The 25,427-nt window shown below is 35.3% G+C and overlaps 1 protein-coding gene across 4 annotated transcripts in view; it reads right to left on the bottom strand.

The window, feature by feature from the left end:
• Nucleotides 1-25,427, bottom strand: part of Mp (collagen XV/XVIII-type protein multiplexin) — a 739,732-nt gene that overhangs the window by 62,357 nt on the left and 651,948 nt on the right. For all 4 annotated transcript variants that reach the window (XM_083143962.1, XM_083143961.1, XM_083143960.1 and 1 more), the window contains exons 8-12: nucleotides 12,061-12,177; nucleotides 11,746-11,763; nucleotides 10,688-10,852; nucleotides 7,916-8,024; nucleotides 3,924-4,012 (exon numbers count right to left, since the gene is read on the bottom strand). In XM_083143962.1, the coding sequence (XP_083000088.1) occupies nucleotides 3,924-4,012; nucleotides 7,916-8,024; nucleotides 10,688-10,852; nucleotides 11,746-11,763; nucleotides 12,061-12,177 (498 nt within the window). The remainder of the gene's footprint in view (nucleotides 1-3,923; nucleotides 4,013-7,915; nucleotides 8,025-10,687; nucleotides 10,853-11,745; nucleotides 11,764-12,060; nucleotides 12,178-25,427) is intronic.

The raw sequence follows: 25,427 nt of genomic DNA on the forward strand, positions 1-25,427 counted from the left end.
CAGCATGGTGCTGTCACAGTATGTGAATTTACCATCATGCGACTTTCATGGCCGAGGGACAGAATGCAGCAGCCAGTCTAGAAAGCTGAAAAAAATATAACAATAGAGCTAGGTCTCCTCAACGAAATGCGTGCCTGGACGTCAGTGTTGCCAGGCATGTCAAAATTTCACCGGCATAAGTACGTAAAGGTATCACTGTGTCTTTTCCTCTATCAACTTTCTAAATCTAGTGATTTTCTTCCATCTTAGATGGCTCCACACCCTCCATTCTAGGGGGGGGTCTCTTCCGATTCAAGTTTCAGACATTCTCACGTCAAGCCTTTTCTCTGTCCATCTGTGCAGCCATATATTTGTCTCTCAAATATTTACAAGCCTGTCACCATTTTGAAAACATCCCTTGCGTGTAAACTTCAGAATTAAGCTCAAAGGAGAACTATTTGCCTTCATAAATTTTGAGCCTAGGCATGTTTCTGTCCACTTTAGTAAAAGGGTGAGATATATATCTAACGCTGTAAACTTGCGAGGTCACACACCCTCCAGGTCATTGTCAATAGTGCGTCAGTAGTGCATAATGGAGAAGAAAGTGCAGACTCCTGATTGGTCAGGGGAGCACAATAGTGCAAAATAGTGTTTCCAGGAGTGTGGAGAGTCCTGGGACAGACAGTCTAAGTTTCAACAGTGAAGAAGTAAGGAGGCGAAGTGGTCGCTCTCGAAAAGTTTTTATTCTTTGCCTTGTATGCATATGTGAGCAGTGTGGATCTGTTGATGCTCGGGCATGTGAACGGGCAAGTGTTAAAACAGCGTCAAGTATGAACTATGTGTGCAGTGCTAATTTGTTAACGCTCGGACGTGTGAACGGGCAGTGTTGAAGCATCGTCAAGTACGGCGAGTCAAACGTTAAGATGCCTGCAGAACAGCTTATACAGTGATCAAGCGCGCTGAAATGGACTGAACCGGAGACAACCAACGAACCCACCAGTAGTTCTAGCTGCTATTCTGAAGGACCGCTATCATTTCATCTATTACCCCCCCCCCCCGCCCTCCATATCTCTTCTAACGTGACATCAGGACCACATCAGAAGACTGGGCCCCAGCGATGAACTCAGTGCGAGCTTATATATAAATTTTTCTTTCTAATGTGCATCGGCAGACAAGGTAATGTGCAAACTGTAGTGTAGTACGCGTACTGCATACATTATGTAATTGACCAAATAATTTCAACTCTTCATTGCTAATTTAGTTTGTGACAGTGTGTGTAAATTTTATAAATATGTCTATAGGTCTTTTTTCTTGGATCAGTTTTGTTTCATGCATCAGTTAGCCAAACTAATACAAATTAAAATTATGGAAATAATAATGATTGTGTTTGCATCTCGATTTTCCTACTCATATTAAGTCTCACCTACATATGTGTGTGTTACAAGGAGCCAGTTGAGGTTGTATGTAATTTGTATGGATTTAATTTTTGATTTGTCTTGTTTTGTTGCCCAACTGGTTTCCGGAGGCACTGTTGCCTCCATGATGTGGTGGCTCCCTATTTCTACTGGTAAGCAGTCATTACAATATATATAAAACTGGTACAAAGTAAAAACCTCGAATTTTGTATAATTTTCAGGATAATTAGACTGATCAAAAGTGTGTGCGGGATTTTCGCGGATACTCTGAAAGATCAAAATGCCGGAATAGTATCGGTCGGTATCGGTAAATAAATTCCAACCGATACATTCCAATACCAAAACCACTGTTATTCGGCCGATACCGATACATCGGCATCAGTATCGGCTCAGCCAGTGGCATAGCTGCCGCCCCCGCAACCCCCGCAATGTGAGGGGGGGGGGCGGCAATGAGGTGTAGGGACACTGCAAAGTGCTTCTGAAATTTTATGTAACAGCAGAAATTCCACTTAGTGTCGCTTACAAAAAAAAAAGTTGATTTGTGAAACAGAAATCTGGTTCCCAGTAACATCATGTGACGACGTCTGTGATAATAACCAGTGGTGCATTATCTCAGCAGGAGGGGCCCAGGTAACTTGTCATGGGTAATTCATGACCATTTAATATTAGTGTTACACGTGATATTTAAAATGTAACTTCACATTAAATATTTTCAAGCGGGCCCCAAGGATTTTCATATTGAAATAAGAGCTGAAATGAATTTCCCACATTGTCTACACCTGATACGTTTTACTTCAAAGGACCCCAAAAACTCAGTAGGAGGTGGGGCCCAGGGGCAAATCTGTCCATTATTTTGTGTAATTTTGTGAAGTTCATTATTATCATGTATTGAAATTTTGGGACATTTCTGTCAAACTAGTTCTTCTTTTCCAAAGTGTTAAGATTTTGTGATTTGAAGTGTTCGAAGTGAAAATTCCTAGCTGCAAATTTCCTTGTTCGAGTTTGGGGATAGATGGAAGGATCTTTGTATGGATCTGTTTGAAGACAATACAGTACACTCTGTCCCTAATATCTCTGGAGCAGGCGAACGAAAACCAGTCTCTGCGCAAGTAGTGACATGAGACGGCTCCACCAATGAACACGTGAGAGGAAATGGATTGCGTGGAAAGGGGGGAGGGGTGACAGTTACAGCCTTCCCAGTAGCATGTACTGCTTCGATCTGCATACTCGATTTTGCCTCCCTTCTCTGCCGCTAGGCATGGCCTTCCTCCAGAGATACCTGAGACAGGGTATATAGGTCGAGGAGGATGCTTATGCAAACTCGAGCACTGATGATCCATTAATAAAATGGTTCTTGTTTCATGAAAAAGTCTTTGAAATATATTATCAATAGTCTATAGAAAAGAAGTGGCACCGTTAAAATTATGAATAATGATATTGAGGTCCAATAACACAAAAATTAAACATTATGTCTGTGGAAACCTTTTTTTTTTGTTGAGTGAAGGGGTCAGTCCTTCCAAGCGGCTTTTCATTGAGAGAGAAATTTTCAATGAATAGTCCTATCGCAGATTTATCTCTCTCAAGACCGGACACTGCGGCCATTTTTTCGTACTGGATAGCAATTGACTTTATGTGATGTTAGGTCATCACCAACAATCTAGAGGTTTGGTTCAACCCCCATAATTGCAGTGATAAGTTTGCTTGAATATATTACTCACTATTAAAGAAGGCTAATGTGAGCGACTCTTATATTGAATCTTGATCTGGCGCAACCAGGGATGGCTTAGGGCCGGGGCTGAAGGCGCATCCACCTCAAAGTCCAAAAGAGGAGTATTTACTATCCTTTAACATTTCCCCAAAAACAATATTTTTTAAAATATATGTGTATTATATGTAACCTCATTAAAAATGTTTCAAGCAAAAAATGCAAAGGATCAGGAACAAAATATTTGGCAATGGGAAGTTTGATTCTTCCAAAAAAGATTCCTGGCTGTGCTTCTGCGTTGGAAAAATAGAAAATATTTCCAGATTCTTTTTCCAGTTATTTATCAGAGATTCAGATCATCCTGATTTAGTTTCAAGAAGTTACTACACTGATATACAGTATAAGTCGATAACAAAAAATATGAAGGCAGAGTATTTTGGGTAAAAGTTAATTTCTTGTACAAGAATTCTTCCGTCCCACTCCAGCATCATGATATTTTTTTGTCACTAAAAGGGGGTGCCCCCATATTTTACTTACAGGGGGCCCCAGGAGACTGTGCTACGCCACTGGGCTCAGCCCTAGTAATTAGTGCTAAACCTACATATATGTTTACAGTACTCTGCTTTCCATGACATGTGACCTGGATGTCTGCAGCAAACAGTCTTACATGTGTATGTGTTTTAATCTCTGATCTGAATTGTATCTAAAGATATCTGTTTACTGATTACACTTGTACATTTGCAGTGTTACAATGTGTTGCTATCATGTGCTTACAACGTGCCCATCCCAGAAATAAAATCTAGATCCGCCTATGCAATACTCACATCATAATTAGAAAATTCCTGAGAGCCTGGTGGGCCCGGGGGGCCTGGAGGACCAGGAATTCCAGGGGTTCCATCTCTTCCAGGTACACCTGCAATGAAAGAACAAAAGAAAAACAAGAGTGATTAAATTTTTTTAAAGCATCATAAGCATACCTTGGTTCTACTTGCCTCATCTCACAATTTCTATGAAACGATGCTTGGAATTGTAATGTCTTCTAATCTCTTGGCAAAAGCATGAAATTGTCCCAACTGTGATATTGAGTCTGATTCTTGTAGTACTTCCCTCCCTCTCCCCACCTTCCATAGAAAGAGACAAAGAGATCTATTTTTGTTGACATATCTGTTTGGTCTCTTCTGTTCCGTATTATGTCCGAACAATGTTGTATTATGACAAGCATAAGAAATAACACAAAGAAAGATGCAAGCTATTTACATCAAAGTTAATGTCTCAACAAGAATTTATTCTGAGCTACATTACATTTTATTGGTCCAAAACTATTCATAACCTTCACATAAAATATAGAGAAAAATAATTTGAATCCTTTTATTGAGCAGGCATTTTTTGGCCTCAGGGGAAGTTATAAAAACACACCCTTCTCAGTTTTGACTAAGATAATGTAAAAAGGGAAAATGAAAAAATGTTACAAAGTATAAAATAATATCAAACCGAAAAAAGCTATTATATGTAAGGTTAATGGATACAAATTTCTGACATTAGTTGCACTGATATTTGGGGACGTCTGCAGGATCTTTTCCAGGGAGGGGTAAGCAAGGTATTTTTTCCATTGGGGGCAAACGAGGCACATTTTCCCCCCATAATAGTATTGTCCCCTCAAAAACATTGCTTGAGTTTGAAGTTCTCATGTTCCTGCAATGCCCTTGCAATAATTTATATATATTACTGTGACTGAAATTATGTTGTGTGAAATAAGGTGGAGGGGGCGTGCCCCCTTGCCCCCTCCAGACGTCCAGTTAATATTTGAGTGAATAATGAATATAAAATTTGTGGTGAAAGGGTTATGTTATGGTGACAGATGAATGATATTTAAGAATGTTATCTATGAAAAAGTTTATTTCAAAGCATTAAACATAATTGTTTTTCGAATTGTTGCTTATTTGTAAATTGTTTATTAAAATAAGAATATTTTAAATCTCTTCACTATTTTCAGTCTTTATAATCTGAAATTTGTTAGATGTGGAATTATTATAGAACGTGCTACATCTCGAAAAGTTGTAATTTTATGAAAAGAGAAAACTGATAGGCATCAGGTTACTTTGAAATTAATGTTTGCATTATTATTATTATTATTATTATTTAGCTTGCTTCGACATGGATCACAATTTACAAAGTTATAAATTATAAAAAATACATTTACTACACTGTTGGAAGAGTAAAATAATTTTAGTTAGTGCAAATTTGGCTACAACACTTTAAATTTAACATCTTTAACACTATCTCTATCATTCACTATGAGGTAATAAACCCAAAATCTATTGAATACAACTGGTGAAAAGTGCTTACTTATAGGTCACCATGATATGGGTTCCCCATTCTACTGGGTACAGTCACTCTGAATAAACTGTAACAAATTGTTTGCTTGTAACATCTGAGAAGAAGCAGTTAACTGGCAGCTGTCACTCGGCATTTATGCGGCAGAATCGATTTGGGGAGAGGATCTAGGCTTTCAAAGGAAATCCAATATCTATATCGAACTGTTCCCAAATAACTTATTTGCTCGAGTCGTCCATTCATCCACAAACCATTCAATTATGACGAAAAATAATATTGACGTAAGTTTAGTCTGTTTGTTGTACTGAAAGACAGATGTCCAAGTGTTATGGATTGGTTTTCCATCTATTTCAAAATTTTTCTCTTGTGATGCTTTGAAAGTATGATTTATAATAAGCTAAAAGCTTAGTTCATAACAGGTTCTGGATGGAGATTATTTATGTGGACATGTATTTAACGGGGATAAAGGCAAATGTTGTTATTCTCTATGTTTACTGTATATCTACTCCTAACCCTCATAAGAAGAAGCAAATCAATATCGTCTCAAATGCATTTCTATACAACAAAACGACTGTGTTAACTGTAGCAGGACCCACCCAATAGTTGATTGATTGATTGATTGATTTAGTTGATTTTACTTCGCGTTTTGTGCCTCTTGGCTAATTTGCGAAGATGGGGACGAGTGATGAAATTGATGAATGGACATTCAGAAAGAAACCAAGCCTGAGCGGGATTCGAACCCGGTACCCTTGGCGTCCAGTGGCGGATTAAGCTTCCTCGCCGCCCCTAGGCACAAACTTAATGTGCCTCCCCACTTAACTTTGTTCGCTTCATGCTGCCTACCTAGTAAGACAAAAACTAGTTGCGGTCCACGCGAAAGCTGCACTCACTCACTCACTTATCAGCAGTGTTTATGTGTTTATTTTTTTTAAGACTGGCATTGTTACAGATGCAAGTTTCAAACAATCAGTCTTCTTTCCTGCCTGGCCATTAACAAACGCTTAGTGGAAGATCGAGGGGTATGTATTTACAAAAACAAACCAACATTGTCATTGTAAGCGATAAAAGCCACAGCACGGGTTAAAAACAAATTGATTGGCGCCTGAAGGAGGCAGAGCAGATGAAACATTTCTTCATAACACACAAATCCGATACATCAAGGTTTCTTTCGTATTAAGCGAATGTGTGGCAAACCGTTTCATAGGTCTAAATTAACACTATGTACGTAAGACACTTTTTATTATTCTTGATATTCTGGAAAAAAGATTTGCCGCCCCTAGGCACGTGCCTAGTGGGCCTATTTGGTAATCCGCCACTGTTGGCGTCGCCACCCAATAGTGTAGTGGTAATGCTTTTTCAATCAAATAATCCCAGGTTAAATTCCTGGTGAAGGCACACAACACAGTGGTTTGAATCCTACTTTAAACTCTACATCAATTCCGATTTGCCTATCTGAACATAAAGTGAATTCAAATTAAACTTCTTTTCTTGTCTTAACTGTACCAAAGTTTGCATCTTAAGACGAAACTTTCCTGCGACATAAAGTTTAAAAAAAAAGTGCATATTTGACCTTATTTATCACACTGCTTTCCACTGGCAATTATTATGATGTATAGATTGATTGATTGATTTGATGTGGTTCGGATCACACTGGAAAGTGTATCTCCAGTTCTGATTAGGATATCTGTGCATAAAGTCAGGGTGAAAAATCATTTAAGACTGGTAGGGGGGAGATAGATCTTCATCTACAAACCCCCTCCCCACAAACATACATATAAATTATACAATATACATATTTATCATGTTATTAATAGTAAAAATAAATTTAAAATATATTATTATTATTCATTACCCAAAAATAAATAAATTTGTTACTTTTAAATATATTGATATTATAAAGTAGTAAACTATGTCCTATGTTAATAAATTATGAATTAGTTGAAGTGGTTTTATTATGTGTAAGTCTTTATCTAGTTTTTGCTTTATGTTAATATAAATCAATTAGATTTCATAGTTATTATTGTTTTGAATTCTTGTTTTACTTTTATTGTGCGTAATGATGTAGATTTGTTAATGATCTCTTGAGAGAGAAAAAGCATTGAACACTCACAACTACAATAATTTGTGTTTGTATTCGATGTTATTCTTAGTACAGTATATTTGAAATTAAAATTAATTGTTTATCTTTTGTTTGTTGTAACAAAAACTCTTCCCCCGAAAATTTTTGGTGGGGGGATTTTTGAGGCCAATATTGTTGGTGGGGGAATCCCCCCTGTTGCTCTTCAGGATTTGGCACCCTGCATAAAGTAGACATTAAACAAACACTCAAAAAACACAATGCTGGAAATAAATAGGCACATACAGATTATATGTTACTTCCCAAGTTAGGCTTGTGTCCTTTCCATAAATGAGACAAAGCTTAAGTTTACTCTTTTCCTCTATGAAATGTTTTTTTTAGGCCCACATCATCTCATCCACTCACCCTTGAGGCCCTGAAGCCCTTCCGGCCCTGGAGAGCCCACCTCTCCCCTGTCTCCCTTGTCTCCTCTGGGTCCTGGCTGACCCCTTTCACCTGGTGGTCCTGGAAGTCCCTGAAAAATTCAACAGCTGTTATTTTTTCCCCTAAAGAGATGAAAATCTGTGTTAAATATGAATAAACTTCCACGAATGTTTACCGACATTAAGTATTCAATGCTTCAATGTTTAAATCCCTTAACTTTCATGTACATAATCATTTATGCACTGCTAGCAGTAAAATATGTAAATTATCCGGATACCAATTTTTGTTTTTATAACTCTTTTGTAACAGACCAACACACACAGACAAGAAGACGAGTGTCGCATAAGGGTATATTTATCTTCTTTTTGCTCATTAGTACCCTAATAAAGAATCAATCCTATGGTACACTCAGCAGCAAATGTAATAGTAGAGGAATTGTCCATCATTATTTTCATTGTCCGTTTTCACAAAATGGTGATAAGGAATTCAAATTGAATGTAAAACAACATTTGCCTTGCATCAACAGAATTCCTCATATAAAACAAACTTATAGTTTTCAATGAAAATATTGCACTGATTTACCATAACAATTCTTATTTATTCTATATATTTATTATACACTATCTAAATTAATTAAATATAATAGAAATAAAATACCATGCAGGCATGCAAGTAAAACAACAGAAGTCCGACAACTTCAAATTTTCCAACAATTTTTATATTTTCCATAAAATCTTCTTGCTGAAATTTGAACCTAGATTTCCCTGCACCAAGGGAAATTTCCTGTCAGGTAGCAACACTGCCTCTGCCAAACATGACACAGAAAGCAGAAGGAACAAGCAGCTTTCTTCTGGCAATGCTGTTTGCAGCAGTGGAACTGACCTGCTGAGCTACATGTTTTTAAATAGCCACTCGCTTCAGCTCCCTTGCCCTCCCCATGTACGAGGGTCATACCGAAAGTAATGCAAAAGTGGTCGTAACCTCTTTATTAACTGATGTTGATTGTTCAAATTGCACATGTAGTTGGAGTGACTCTTCTTCTATACAAACCAGCTACTCAACATAGTCTCCATTTAAAGCGATGCATTTGTGCCATCATTGAACCCAACTCTCGAATGCACTTTGAAAAAAATCCGGTGTGTACTGGACTTCTTCACATCCACTTTCATCTCGTCATCAAATCATTGTCCCTGAAGACTGTCCTTCATTGGACCAAACAAGTAGAAGTCGGAGGGCGCCAGATCTGGGCTGTACGGTGGATGGGGTACCACGGACCAGCCCAATTTGCCGATCACCTGATTTGTTGTCAAAAAGGTGTGTGGTCCCGCATTGTCATGGTGAATATGGATCGCTTTCAGATTCTTGTGCGGTTCCTTCCTCCGAATGGCTTCTCTAAGCTTATGGAGTGTCTCAATGTACCACTCACTGTTGATGGTACAGCTACATTCCAGGAAATCAAGGAGAAAGACTGATTGTAACACGTCTGTCCGCGTGAATCAACTCATCCACTTGATGACGATTCGTGTCAGTGGTCGCAGTTGATGTCTCCCACTGTGCAGTTTGTCTTCAATGCTGGTTTCCCCTTCTGTAAACTTCTTCATCCACCTGGGCACATTGCTCTTGTGAATGGTGTCATCTCCGTACACATTCTGTAGCCTTCTGTGGATGTCGAACAGCCTGTACCCCTCCTTCGTCAAGAACTCGATGACAGCACATTGCTTCTGCTTGGAATCCATTATTCACCTGCATGGAAGACATATTCTGCAACACCTGTATAGAGGAAAGGTCACTCCAACTACACGTGCAATTTGAACGATCTACATCAGTTAATAAAGAGGTTATGACCACTTTTGCATTACTTTCGGTATGGCCCTCGTACAATTGGGGAGGAAACCCAGTCGTCAGAATGGTGCAATGGACAACCAGTAGTGTGCATAAACTTCTAAGTTCTTTAAATAATATACGAGGAACAGTCAAATGAAAACCTTAATTTGTTTTGTTTCTTATCTAGTAGATTTCTGTATGCAGGGTTGTACGTCACGGACACTTCTGGGTTATAACAATTGCATTAACTTTCAATGGAATCGTTACAATCCAGAAGTGTCCATGATTATACAAGTTTGATGCATTTTAGCACAGACCTATTGCTGATCTACATATATTTTCATGTTTGAGTTAGTGCTTGTGTACCTTAAGAAAAATAAGTCTTTGGGGTCCACGTGCAGTCACTGATGAGCCACCGCGAAGACCTTTCCACCAATCTGCCTGCGAACAGGGGCCATTGTCGAACTTTCCCCTCCATCAGTAAACTTGCTGGTGTGGTAAGCATGCACAGAGATATTGAATTTTCATTTGCCGAGAAATTTCTGTAAGTTTTAGGCTGGCAGAGGGCAAGAAACCACTCCTCTTCACTGGTGCAAGTGTGTATAGGAGGCGCCATCTTTAAAAATGACAAAAATGGCATTTTGAAGCTCACTTGATCAGTGTTGCAGCCTTGAGATAGTTTTATACATAACAGTTGATACCTCATGTAAATTTGAGCTGTGTACATTCTGTCCTGTATTTTTTGTCGGACTTTTAAGGCTTTCATTTGACTCTTCCTCCTACTTAAATTCTGGCCTCGAAAGTGGTTTTAATAGTTTGCATAATATATGATGAGCAATTACCCATATAATAAAGCTACATGTATAGAAATATGTAAACGTAGTAAAATGGAGAATACACCACTTAAGTATTGCATAAAGGCATGCTTACTGATGTTCCAGGAGGCCCTGGTTTCCCATCAATTCCTGGAGCCCCTGGTGGGCCTGGAATCGCTTCTGGAAGCGACAGTTCCATCAACAAGGAGTTGATGTCACAGGTACACACTCCAGGAGGACCTGGTGGGCCTTGTAAACTACCGTCTCTGCTTGGTGTAAACTGAAAGACAAAATATTGTGAGCATGTGTAAATAGACATCACTGGTGTCATATCCTTTATCTGCTTGTCCACTCTGTCCACTATAATGCCTGTAGATGGCAGATCTAATGCTTTATATTACTAAATGCAATTTGTTACCCATTTACAGGGAAAAAACTGATTTGTTTGAATTAATATAACACGTTTGGTTAAATGTTTTGGTTGATTCTAAGGTAATAAATATCATTATAATAACTGCAAAATAATTAAATAATTACAAATTATTATTATTATTATTTCCTGAGCATTTTTCATAGAAGACAATCACCAACTATAGAACTAGGAATAATATGACCCCAAGGGGAATTTCACCATTTAATCTAATACAATTTCCCTTACTAAATACAGCAATTTTACTGGTAAATAAAACATTTGGTAGCCTTTACTAAATGTTGTATAAATTATTCATTATCTCTAAACTAATGAGCACGATTACTAAATAAAATTGTTTCTGGTGAACAATAATTTGTTTGGTGCCCATTTAACAAATATTTGATTAACGGAAACTACGAGGGTTGTACATAAAATAGTGGCAACATAGTTCAACGATTTTATTGACCTCACATGTAAAATTCCACTACATCTCTCCACACAGGAAGCAACAAACAGGAAAGGGGCTTTCTATCATAAATCATGTCGTTTTGTTTATATTAACTTTGTTCTTACAGTGGACGGAGAATAGTAGCATCGGCGCCAACTTGGGGGGGGGATATACTTTCTCTCCCACAAAATTTCTCAAGTAGGGCAGCTATTACACGTATTTATGTGTATGAAATACTGTTTATGGGAAACTTACACCTCAAAATTTGTATATGTAAAATTGGAGTTACTGGCTAGTAGAATGATAAACTTACCTTGTGTCTAAGTCCCTTCTGCCAACGCGTAGATAAAAAGTAGAGAAATAGTATTAGAACAATGTACATGAGTATTATTGTAATAAGCAGGACTAACATGTGTAGAAACATAACTCAAGACACCTGGATGATCCTATTACAACTGTCCTTATATACAAGACATCCTAAAATTCAAAGTGGATTTGAAAATTGTCAAACACAGACTCCACATTTTAAATATTCTGAAACATTCATGACACATACAATTGCAAACTACGTGGGCACATGTCTTAAATCGATAGGCTTTGTGTTGAAATTTAAAAAGTGACAACTTACTTCGTCGCCAGATCCTGATCCATAGTCAGAATATCCCCCTCCTGAAAATGGGGGTCCTGGTGGGCCAGGGGGTCCTGGTGGCCCTGGAGGTCCACGGATCGATTCTCCTGAAAGTCCCTGAAGGGAAAGGAAATCCATTAACACGATCGTATCGTACCTTATCTATTATTAACTAAACTGAATTAAAACCATTTTGAACATGCTGCATGCAACAGTTGCTTAACATTATTTACATTGTCCAGAAAATATTATCATAGCATTAATAATACAAGTTTTGTGAAAAAAATTAAATGACAATTAGCTTTTGTTTTCAAAACGTTTCAGTAAATTCATAAGTTAGTGCCGATTGCCTGTCAACAAAGACTTGAACATTGAAAACCTCTTTTCCACCTCTACCAATAGTACATTTGAAGTAAACTGTGTCACCAGCTTGCCAACATCCTGATCAGTGGCGGCGATTGGGTGGAGGGCCACGCCCCCACTATTTGTCCCAGCACTTGTCTACCAAGAAAAGTAAGCTGCCCCCTTCCCCTACTTTTGGCACCCAATCGCCGCTACTGCCCGCTATTTCTCCAGTAGAATTATTTTCTCCGTACAAAACATAAGCAGCTGAACACAGCGTACTAAACCCTTCATTTTTGCTCGAAACCAGAATCAATTTCTTAGCTAGTCTACTTCCTTTCCACTTTTCCCATGAACTTCTTCTACATCATTTGTCACTTTTTTTTTCACAAAATAGGTCCCTTTGTTCCACAAGTTTACCAGATTTTCTGGAACCAAAGTTGTGGTTACATTTCAAGAAAATAAACAAAAACATAAATGTGCTTTCTCTCGTTAAAACAGAAAAAGCAAAAGAATGCTTTAAAAAATGTTAAATATGCACTAAAATGCCACGAAACCCCCTCCAAAATCTACACAAAAATGCCCCATCAAAGATGCTACATTTAGCTTCTCTTGTTATGAGCATTTAACTTAACAATGTATTGGGCTTTTCACAAAAAAAAGATACAAATGCATCAAAATTCCAGCCTTAATGATATCCTTCATGAAATAAGACTACAGCGAAACGGCTTCGACAATGAAGAGAATAATTGCACATCCAACAGTTTAGCTTTGGAACAATGACGGCCATTCGAGCCAGTACCAAGTATCCGGATGAAGAGAATGCGATACACAGTACCGTTAATGAAACGAAAGGTACAAGAAAACCGAAACGGGAAGAACAAAGAGCAGAGAGAACAATATTACGACCTATCCATTACAAAATACCTCTGCAAAGATCGAGATGAAACTCCAGTTTTTATGACGTCATTGAAGCACCTGAAGTGGAGGACATTAACAATGATAAAAAAAGGCGGGAAAGGAGAGACAACGCCTCGGTAGCTTTATTACTTCCGGTTTATCTGTAAAATTTCCATTTAAATTCAGGGTTTAATCAGGAAGGGACGACCTGTACGTGAGGGGTTGATTTTGATAACGCTGTAATCATGTTAATCCGATATACCCCCATACATGAAGCCCAGCGTCATAATTTGGCTGCAGAGTATCCAAGGTTATGTTGGAATTTTATGGGTTCAGATGCGCGCGCAACTGTTTCCCCCCTTCAAGGAAGCTACATCAACGTGTGCAGTTGTGGGCAGTTGTAAAAACTCAATGACGTGCTTAAATCGTTGCTTTAATTAATAATTAGTTCGAAAACTATGTGCGTTTGATGATGATGAGTTGTCTGGTTCTTTGTGGAGGTTTTGCAAGACTGAGGAATGCTATTCTTCTGTACAAATCGTTATATAATGATGGTGGTAGAATACACAGGCAGTTGGACTAGATTTCAGCATTGCTTCAGGTGAAAAGAATGAAGGGCAAATTGAAGAAATAAAGTTCTTCATGTCGGGTATAATATAAGAAAGGAATCAAAGTTAATATCAAACCTGTATGTCCAGTACTATGAGAGTTATGATCGAAAACTTAAAACGGATGCATACAATCCAACATGGCTGACTTTTTTCTTTTACAAAATGGTGGATGTTTCTGAAGAGGAGCATCTTGGGAATGTTCAGGATTAATTCGGAGACACCTGAACATATTCAATAAAGTTTTCCTTTTGTTATTATACTTGTCCGGGTTTTACCCAAACTATACACTGTAAAATCTACTGATGGTTCACCGTAAGTTCATGCTACAGTATTTTCACCGTAAATAAGAGTAACTTAAAACCACTGAATATCACGAGGAGCACAGATTCATACTAAAAGGTGCAACAATGTGTGTGTACATTTTTCTGACCATGTTCCTGCAGAAAATCGCTCTGGGATTCATCCAGCCTCTAAGAAGGAAAAAAGTTTAATACCTGGGGGCAAACCTAAGGAGTAAAGGTAGGCGGAGCGTGGTGCTGATCACGTCACATCTTCAATGGACAGGGTCGTGAATGTTTGGAGCCACATCCATGGCTTGTTGCATGTGTAGGTTGGTTGATTTGGTGTTTTAAGTCCACTTTATGCACAGTAAGGCTAATCGGGACTGGACCTACAGTTTAAAGTGGGATCCAGTTGCATATGTAGGGGAAGGCTTTACGTTTTGTAATCATGTAAGTATGGCACTTTGTGTGCTCCTTTTATATAATTCTACTGCAAATATTGTTATTATTGTTTTTTATTTATAATACAGGGTGATCAAAAAAGGTCGCAACCTTATGGAACAATGTAGTTTATTATTATTTTTACTATATTTTTGCTTCATAGTTGTTGAGTAACAGTGAAAACCACATTAACTGAGACTGTAAACGGCATAAACAGCTGATTAGGCAAAATTGTTGCACACTATTCCTGAATCGCAAGCAATTATTCAAAACTGTGTTGATGCAATTTCACAAAAACAGTTAAGAAGTCTCTTTAAAAACATGATTCACCGTATTCACTTGTGCGAATCTCACAATGACGACCACTTCTAACACTTTTTGTAAATATTGTATCATAAATAGTTTCCCCATAAGGTTGCGCCTCTTTTTTGATCACCCTGTATAAGCGTCATTGTCGGGATTAATCTAAAAGTTGTAGAATTTTAAAAATGCCAATAAATCATAGGGACAGACAGAGGGATCAGTCGAGATAAAATACAAGGAATTTACCCAGTAATCGAAAGCGCTTTTAGTCCACCAGATTTCAACTTTGTAGTCCCAGCAGTTTCCGAGATATCAAGTTGGCATAGTGGACGGACGCATAGGACCGTCGAATAAAGGAAATTCTTCAGCTGCTCTTAAAAAATTACGTATCGTAAAGACACGTCTCCTGTTCCCGACGAAATACTTTCGCATGCCCTTTGCACTAATGTCCTTCGCATAGAACCCGCCAGTGGTTATAGGTTATGCAACCCCGCACAGCAAAGCAATCTGCCCGCTACACGGAAATGCCACTCAAAATGTCAGCTGAGGACTACCTATATAGGAAGGTCGTTTTCTCAACCAAACGGGAAATATTCCCGATTAGCTACTCTCTGACAGGTTATTTGACCAAAAAATTTAAAACAGAGCATGTCAAAAGAAAATGATGGGACTTCATAGCATCTTTCATGGCGGTTAAGTTTCTGCCACTCTATCCAATCACTTAAAATCCGTTTCATGCTGACAGGCTAATGACACCCGGGCCTACAGTTTCAAATGAGATCCGAACCCCCAGGCAATATGCCTGAAGTAGTACCTCAAGTAAATAAAACGTGATTTTCCATATTTGCATATAAATTCTTCTACCTGAAGTACATAAAACGTTATTTCCCATATTTGCATATAAAACGTTATTTCCCATACTTGCACATAAATTCTTCTACCTGAAGTAAATAAAACGTTATTTCCCATCTTTGCATATAAATTCACCTACCTAAAGTAAATAAAACGTTATTTCCCATACTTGCATATAAAATCTTCTACCTGAAGTAAATAAAACGTTATTTCCCATATTTGCATATAAATTCTTCTACCTGAAGTAAATAAAACGTGATTTTCCATATTTGCGTATAAATTCTTCTACCTGAAGTAAATAAAACGTGATTTCCCATATTTGCATATAAATTCTTCTACCTGAAGTAAATAAAATGTTATTTCCCATATTTGCATATAAATTCTTCTACCTGCAGTAAATATAACGTGATTTTTCATATTTGCATATAATTCTTCTACCAACAGTAAATCAAACGTTACTTCCCATATTTGCATATAAATTATTCTACCTGAAGTAAATAAAACGTTATTTCCCATATTTGCGTATAAATTATTCTACCTGAATTAAATAAAACGTTATTTCCCATATTTGCATATAAATTCTTCTACCTGAAGTAAATAAAACGTGATTTTTCCATATGTACATATAAATTCTTCTACCTGAAGTAAATAAAACGTTATTTCCCATATTTGCATATAATTCTTCTACCAACAGTAAATAAAACGTTACTTCCCATATTTGCATATAAATTATTCTACCTGAAGTAAATAAAACGTTATTTCCCATATTTATATATATATATTCTTCTATCTAAATTAAATAAAACATGCTATCCCATATTTGCATATAAATTCTTCTACCTGAAGTAAATAAAACATTATTTCCCATATTTACATATAAATTCTTCTATCTAAATTAAATAAAACATGCTTTCCCATATTTGCATATAAATTCTTCTACCTGAAGTAAATAAAACGTTATTTCCCATATTTACATATAAATTGTTTTATCTAAATTAAATGAAACATGCTTTTCCATATTTGCATGTAAATTCTTCTATCTAATATAAATGAAACATGCTTTCCCATATTTGCATATAAATTCTTCTACCTGAAGTAAATAAAACGTTATTTCCCATATTTGCATATAAATTCTTCTACCTGAAGTAAATAAAACGTTAATTCCGATATTTGCATATAAATTCTTCTACCTGAATTATATAAAATATGATTTCAGTAGTATTGATCCCAGCCAGTGGATGTTGCTATTTAATATTCGCAATTCATTTGCACGGGTGTTAATTAATTTGCACTGGTTTTAATTAATTCGTATGTAGTTAGAATTCATTTGCAGGTACTTAGAGTACTTTACATTTATGTATTTGCATGTTTATAACTTTTATGAATATATAATTATTAATTTTATGAAAAATATGTATATAGAAGGTAATTAGAGGTACTAAACGCTATGCATATGTTTTTATATTCATTACTGCAAAGTATGTAATTATAAAATGTTAATATTAATGTTTATAATATTGAAAATAAGTTTTCTATGGTTTATGAACCGCTATGAACGGTGGTAATGGTACGAAAGAAGACGGTCCCGGTACTCGAACCCGCGATATGTAATATTATTAATTAGTACTATGTAATAATGTATGTTATTATGGTATGAAACACGATGGTCTCAGACGCTAGACAGAATACGGTCTCAGAATTTCGACTCGGCGGTGAAGGTAGACGAGAAAGGAATTTGGGGGAGTGTGCGTTCAAGGTCAAATGACGTCAGAACGTCAGAACAAAGAACGAACCTGATTGACCAATCAGAGAACGCGTCGGTAGATTTTCAGAACCAGTTTTCCCAAGGTCAACTAGTACGCAAGAACAGGGGAAAGCTATGCAATACTGTAGGGCAGGGGAGGGATTGATCCAGACAACAAAGGATGTCTGGAAATGCACAGCAAGGGTCAAATCTCTGAAGCTATGCGTCGCTTGTAGAACCGGTTTCCGCCGCCAATTAATATTCCGCTCAGGTTTGCCTTCAAGGCACAGGACGCTTTAGCGCAGGTTTTTTTTATCTGTACTATGAAGAAGGGAGAGCTATTAGGGACGGGGCCTACAGTTTTCACCATTTGCTTTTATCACGGGGTAACGAACCTAGGACCCTTTGATTATTGATTTAGGTAGTAAATGTATGTTACTGTGTGCTATTTAACTTAATTTTGAGTTTATTTTTTACCAAACTTTGACTTTATGTCAAACATTTTCACAGCTTATCCTTATTTTTACAAAAATAACACTATTTGTACTATTCAGGCAACATTTTTTATTAAATTTTGGACTCACAAAGACATTTTTTTCTACGTTTAACTTATTATTTTACAACTTTATATTAATTTTTTACCAAAATAACACTATTTGTACTAATCAGGCAACATTTTTTATTAAATTTTGGACTCACAAAAAGACATTTTTTCAACTTTTAACTTATTATTTTACAACTTTATGTTATTTTTTACCAAAATAACACTATTTGTACTATTCAGGCAACATTTTTTATTAAATTTTGTATTTACAAAGAGATTTTTACAACTTTTTAACTTATTATTTTACAATTTTATACCTATTTTTACCAAAATAACACAATTCAATCTGTTCAGGAAAGACTTTTAGTTACATTTTCGACACACTAAGTGTGTGTTCTCAACTTCTATCTGTTTATTTCACAAGTTTAGGCTTATTATTACCAAAATAACACAATTCAATCTGTTCAGGAAAGACTTTTAGTTATATTTTCGACACACAAAGTGTGTGTTCTCAACTTCTATCTGTTTATTTCACAAGTTTAGGCTTATTATTACTCAAATAACACAATTCTATCTGTTCAGCAAAGATTTTTAGTTACATTTTCGACACACAAAGTGTGTGTTCTCAATTTTTATTTGTTTATTTTACAAGTTTAGCCTAATATTTACTCAAATGACACTATTTATATTATTCAGGCACCATTTTTTATTACATTTTGGACTCTCAAAGACACACACACACACACACACACACACACAGAGAGAGAGAGAGAGAGAGAGAGAGAGAGAGAGAGAGAGAGAGAGAGAGAGAGAGATATTTTTTTCCAAGTTTACAGGATTATTCTCTAGTTTACTCAAATAACACAATTTAGATGTGTTTTGAATTATATTTTGGATGCAAAAGTATGTTTTGACAAGTTCTACCCTTTTATTTTACAAGTTTAGGCTTATTATTATTCAAATAACACAATTTAATCCAGTCAGGAAGGATTTGTTATTATATTTTGGATGCACAAAGAGAGGTTTTCAACTTTTTTATTGATTTTTTGTAGGGTATGTATTAATTTTTATTTATTTTGTTTTGTATCATATATACATTTACAAATTTTTAACTTAGAGTTTAGTATTTATTTAATTTTTTTCAAAAACACTAAAAAAAGTACTTTTAGCTAAAATGTAAGCCACAGAATATATTATTATTATTATTATTATTATTAGGGTTTACTGATTTCCACTATGCTATTTTTGGTTCTGTATTTCTATATGTATTTATTTAGGGCAGTTTACGCCTGCCACGTAGGAAAGTTTGTTTATTTTAGAGTTTGCTGAGTATTTTGTTACTGCTATACTAGGTAAAAGTTTTCTAAATATACCAGATAGAGCTCTATATACTTTTGTTTTTGCTATTTTGGAGATGATGCGATCAGCACCACTCTCCATCTGCTTTTTATTTTATGTACCCAATATTATTTTGAGGCTTAGTGAATTCTAGAGCCTATTTATGCAGGAGAGAGGAGAGAGGACTTGAAAATTTTGATCTCAGACAACCCACAACTATTTGTCAGAGTATTTTAAAGGATATTTTATATTTATTATGTGCCACTAGAATATCAAAGCTTGCTTAATTTTTATGTCTGTAACGCATTTATTGTATTTCTAGCTAAGGCTTACTGGATAAAGTACACGAAATGTTTAACATTTCAACTATTTGCTTTCATACGAGGGCAATTTTTTAGTGTAACGAAAATTATTGTGTGTCTATAAAGACTGAAATCCCTTTACCGAGGGTCCATATTTGGACGCTTACTAATATTGTTTTTTACCCTTACATATAACAATTTAACAATATAATTACAATACGAAGTTAACAGACGGCTTAGGGGCCTAGGTCCACTTTCCAAACTTTTTTCTATGCTAGAAGAATTATTTAGCTTTATAGCCTTTTTCAAGGTATTTTTGAAGTATTACTGGCTTCTTTGGGTGCATCAACACTTGGGTTATTTCCATTTGGTTTATTATACGAGGTTTATTTTTTACTCTAAGATCAATATATGTCTCCGAGGACTAAAATACATTTATTGAAGCTAAAAGCTTAGGCTGTAACTAGGGACTTAGCATGTATATCGACAATTTATAGGACAACACGAACCTTACAAAGGATTATAGGTGACGTACGACCACACGCCAGAGCTTTGTTAATCTGCAAGAAGCAGTTGCAACTAATGCTATGAGGATATAATGTTAATTTTTCATTGTTTCACAAGGAGGCTATTTTTTACACAACCAATATTTGCTTTTTCAAGTAACTACATGTACCAGAAGCACACATGCCAACACTAACTAGATTTTGATTTATACTATCTCAGGTGCTAAATGTATCAAGAACACTGATTGTATATATTTTTGAGAATCCAACTATATCAGGATTTTTCTATGTAAGTATATTTTTATTGACTGGCTTATTTAACAGATCAAACAGAAAGACGGCAAAATTCACTAAATGTAGGTGATTGCATGAAAATAACTAGATCAAGGGGTGACCAACAGTGAGCTGAATGTATATATAGAGGGTTGCGCTCTATTATTCTCACCTTCGCTGGATTGGCGAAGGAACGCACTTGTGGGCGGTAGAACCTGAACGGGCTCCACCATGGCATCGGAGACTCGAAGCAGATGTTTTGGAGGATGAACCCAAGTAGGGTCATAGGCGCTACGACCAATTTGGTCATTGCTTTTTATATGAGGAACCAATTTGGCCCACTCCCAAAATTAACTTAGATTGCTTATAACTTATGAAATTTGAAGTCTGCACAAGATCCGATGGCAAAATCTAAAATTGTAACAACCCTGCCAGGGACTTGAACCCTGGACAGATAGGTTAAAAGCCTAGCGCTATACAAACTAAGCTACCTGCATTTTTAAAAAGTTAGTTATGTTAAGAAATATATTGAAACACCTGAGAACACTCTTGGTCTGGTTCGACAGAGATGGAGACAACATTTCCAAATTTTTACAGACTGGGTGTATTTTTCCACTATAGAGGCCTTCACTATATGTAATTCGAAACGCTAAAGTTCAGCTAGCTTCCAAAATTGAGGTAAAAATTGTGTTTGGCGAGATTAACAAGTTACAATTATATCCAGCTACGGACAAATAAAGCTAAAAGTCTAAGATTTGCTGTACTAGCCAAGTTTTAGTAACATTTTCTTCACTTTAGTACAAATATCAAAGAAATAGGTATATTTTATTTATAATTTGACAAAATGTACTAGTATTTAATTCACAAAGTTAGGTAAAAAACAGTATTTTTTTAAAATATTGTTACTGCCTTCAAATTTTATGTTATTTAGCCACTAACAACTGGTTTACACTGCTTGGCATCCTTTAAATAGGAAAAGAAGGAATTATTTGTTTAGTATTTTTACTACTTTATATTTATTTAAGAAAACAATTCTACACTTTAACATAATTTTAACAAATTGTTACTAATTTATATATCAAAGTTATGTTATTTAGAGTGCATAAAGGCGTATAAAGTTAATATTTGTACTTATCAGTTCAACTAACAATTATATTTTACACACAAAAGATACAGTTAAATTATTTGAATCAGAGAATAATATTTTACAGTAATTGATTCATTCAGCACTAGTCAGTACTTTTATGCATCAGAAAGTTTTTTTAATTTTATATTACGCATGCTATTTTGGGCTATTCTTAAAATGTATTTCTAGGGCAAACTGGTTTAATTTTCTGCTTATAATGCAAAGTTGACAGTTTTCGCAAAATGCATTGTACATTTGTTATATTCTCTACTTACAATCCAAATATTATGCTTATTTAATGTATAACTAACTAACTCTCTAGCCTTCTTAAACCCGAATGTTCATGGCTGCAGCAACACATGCCTTTTATCTGTCCCTGTCCTGAGCAAGATCTATATACTCCTTTCCTTCCCTACCAATTTCCTTTAGGTCCATCTCTACATTATCCCTCCATCTTTGTTTTGGTCTTCCTATTGATCTTTTACCATCAGGTTTCCCAACAAGAATCCTGTATACTCTTCTTTCGTCTCCCATTCGTACCACATGATCTACACACCTAAGTCTTCTTGATTTTATCATTCTAATAATATCTGGACATGAATACAAATTATGTACTTCTAATTTATGTAACCTTCTCCACTCATCTGTCTCCTCATCTGTTTTAGGCCCAAATATTTTCCTAAGGATTTTATTTTCAAATACTCTCAATTTATGTTCCTTTTTCAATGTAAGGGACCAGGTTTATTTACTGTATTTAACTTTCATTTTTTGTAATTAACAAAAATTAAAAGCTTATACTGTAGTTATTATATCTTTTTCTATCAGCTTATTTTGAAATTAATATTATTAGTTATAGTCTTTGATTTATAACTATATTGCTTTTTTATCAATTTATCTAAGAGTACACGCAGACAAACACATGTGTACACACGTTTATGTAAATAGATATGCCTTTTTTCAATATTTTAGTATGAAGATTGCACTTTAGCTATTTAAGCAAGGGTAGGAAAGGTAGGATTTCTGAGAATTTGTTGCAGGATTTTGTTGTCCAAGTATAGATGAGAACTGAGCTGGGAGACTGTTTTGAACATTTTCATGATAGTTTGCATGTGAACTGTATGCAAATTGAGCACTATTGACTGTGCATGCTTCTAAGTTTTGCTGTTATTTTACATCAAGTCTGTGAGACTGTAGTCAGTTTTCCCTTTTCAAGTAGTTTTTATTGATTGTATTTGTATATGTTTTGGGGACTTAGCAGTTTTATGTTATGAGGCAGTTTGTTGTAGAATATTTTTACCGGATTGTTTTGAGATATTGAGTGTCTGCTGTTTTACTTGTAATTATTTTCCTTCTTGTGTTGTGTATTTGACTATATTTTGTCCAAGTAAAATATGGCATCCAGAAAGAGAAATCAATAGTCACACCCATAGCACAGTTTTAAAAACTACATAGCTGAAACCTTAGAGAAACATAAAACTGCAAACACAATATATCTAGATTCTTCCAAGGCATAGGATAGAGTAAAAACATGGCTTGCTTATGGACAAACTCAACAACATAGGAATAAAATAGACAAGCAATCCTTTTTTCAGTAGAAAATTCCAATTACTCAAGTAAGCTACATCATACGTAGTACATAAGAAGAGCAAATTAACATCATCAGCAGTAAACCATCATGCAACTTCTACCTGCTGAAACAACTAAGTGAGTATAATGTATCAGAAAAATGCCTACATTTCAGCCTAATTTACCTCTACATTAATAATACTACCAGAATACTAAGGCTTCAAAAGTGAACACTAAGAATAATGTTCAGACTAAAGTATAGAGCATCTTGCAAAGGATTATTACTCCCTACATCTACAAGTCAATAACAATTATTCTAAATACTACGAACTTGGACAAAATATAGTCAAATACACAACACAAGAAGGAAAATAATTACAAGTAAAACAGCAGACACTCAATATCTCAAAACAATCCGGTAAAAATATTCTACAACAAACTGCCTCATAACATAAAACTGCTAAGTCCCCAAAACATATACAAATACAATCAATAAAAACTACTTGAAAAGGGAAAACTGACTACAGTCTCACAGACTTGATGTAAAATAACAGCAAAACTTAGAAGCATGCACAGTCAATAGTGCTCAATTTGCATACAGTTCACATGCAAACTATCATGAAAATGTTCAAAACAGTCTCCCAGCTCAGTTCTCATCTATACTTGGACAACAAAATCCTGCAACAAATTCTCAGAAATCCTACCTTTCCTACCCTTGCTTAAATAGCTAAAGTGCAATCTTCATACTAAAATATTGAAAAAAGGCATATCTATTTACATAAACGTGTGTACACATGTGTTTGTCTGCGTGTACTCTTAGATAAATTGATAAAAAAGCAATATAGTTATAAATCAAAGACTATAACTAATAATATTAATTTCAAAATAAGCTGATAGAAAAAGATATAATAACTACAGTATAAGCTTTTAATTTTTGTTAATTACAAAAAATGAAAGTTAAATACAGTAAATAAACCTGGTCCCTTACATTGAAAAAGGAACATAAATTGAGAGTATTTGAAAATAAAATCCTTAGGAAAATATTTGGGCCTAAAACAGATGAGGAGACAGATGAGTGGAGAAGGTTACATAAATTAGAAGTACATAATTTGTATTCATGTCCAGATATTATTAGAATGATAAAATCAAGAAGACTTAGGTGTGTAGATCATGTGGTACGAATGGGAGACGAAAGAAGAGTATACAGGATTCTTGTTGGGAAACCTGATGGTAAAAGATCAATAGGAAGACCAAAACAAAGATGGAGGGATAATGTAGAGATGGACCTAAAGGAAATTGGTAGGGAAGGAAAGGAGTATATAGATCTTGCTCAGGACAGGGACAGATAAAAGGCATGTGTTGCTGCAGCCATGAACATTCGGGTTTAAGAAGGCTAGAGAGTTAGTTAGTTATACATTAAATAAGCATAATATTTGGATTGTAAGTAGAGAATATAACAAATGTACAATGCATTTTGCGAAAACTGTCAACTTTGCATTATAAGCAGAAAATTAAACCAGTTTGCCCTAGAAATACATTTTAAGAATAGCCCAAAATAGCATGCGTAATATAAAATTAAAAAAACTTTCTGATGCATAAAAGTACTGACTAGTGCTGAATGAATCAATTACTGTAAAATATTATTCTCTGATTCAAATAATTTAACTGTATCTTTTGTGTGTAAAATATAATTGTTAGTTGAACTGATAAGTACAAATATTAACTTTATACGCCTTTATGCACTCTAAATAACATAACTTTGATATATAAATTAGTAACAATTTGTTAAAATTATGTTAAAGTGTAGAATTGTTTTCTTAAATAAATATAAAGTAGTAAAAATACTAAACAAATAATTCCTTCTTTTCCTATTTAAAGGATGCCAAGCAGTGTAAACCAGTTGTTAGTGGCTAAATAACATAAAATTTGAAGGCAGTAACAATATTTTAAAAAAATACTGTTTTTTACCTAACTTTGTGAATTAAATACTAGTACATTTTGTCAAATTATAAATAAAATATACCTATTTCTTTGATATTTGTACTAATGTGAAGAAAATGTTACTAAAACTTGGCTAGTACAGCAAATCTTAGACTTTTAGCTTTATTTGTCCGTAGCTGGATATAATTGTAACTTGTTAATCTCGCCAAACACAATTTTTACCTCAATTTTGGAAGCTAGCTGAACTTTAGCGTTTCGAATTACATATAGTGAAGGCCTCTATAGTGGAAAAATACA

The sequence above is a fragment of the Lepisma saccharinum genome, chromosome 22, assembly GCF_977018435.1.
Source record: "Lepisma saccharinum chromosome 22, izLepSacc3.1, whole genome shotgun sequence".
Lineage (NCBI taxonomy): Eukaryota > Metazoa > Arthropoda > Insecta > Zygentoma > Lepismatidae > Lepisma > Lepisma saccharinum.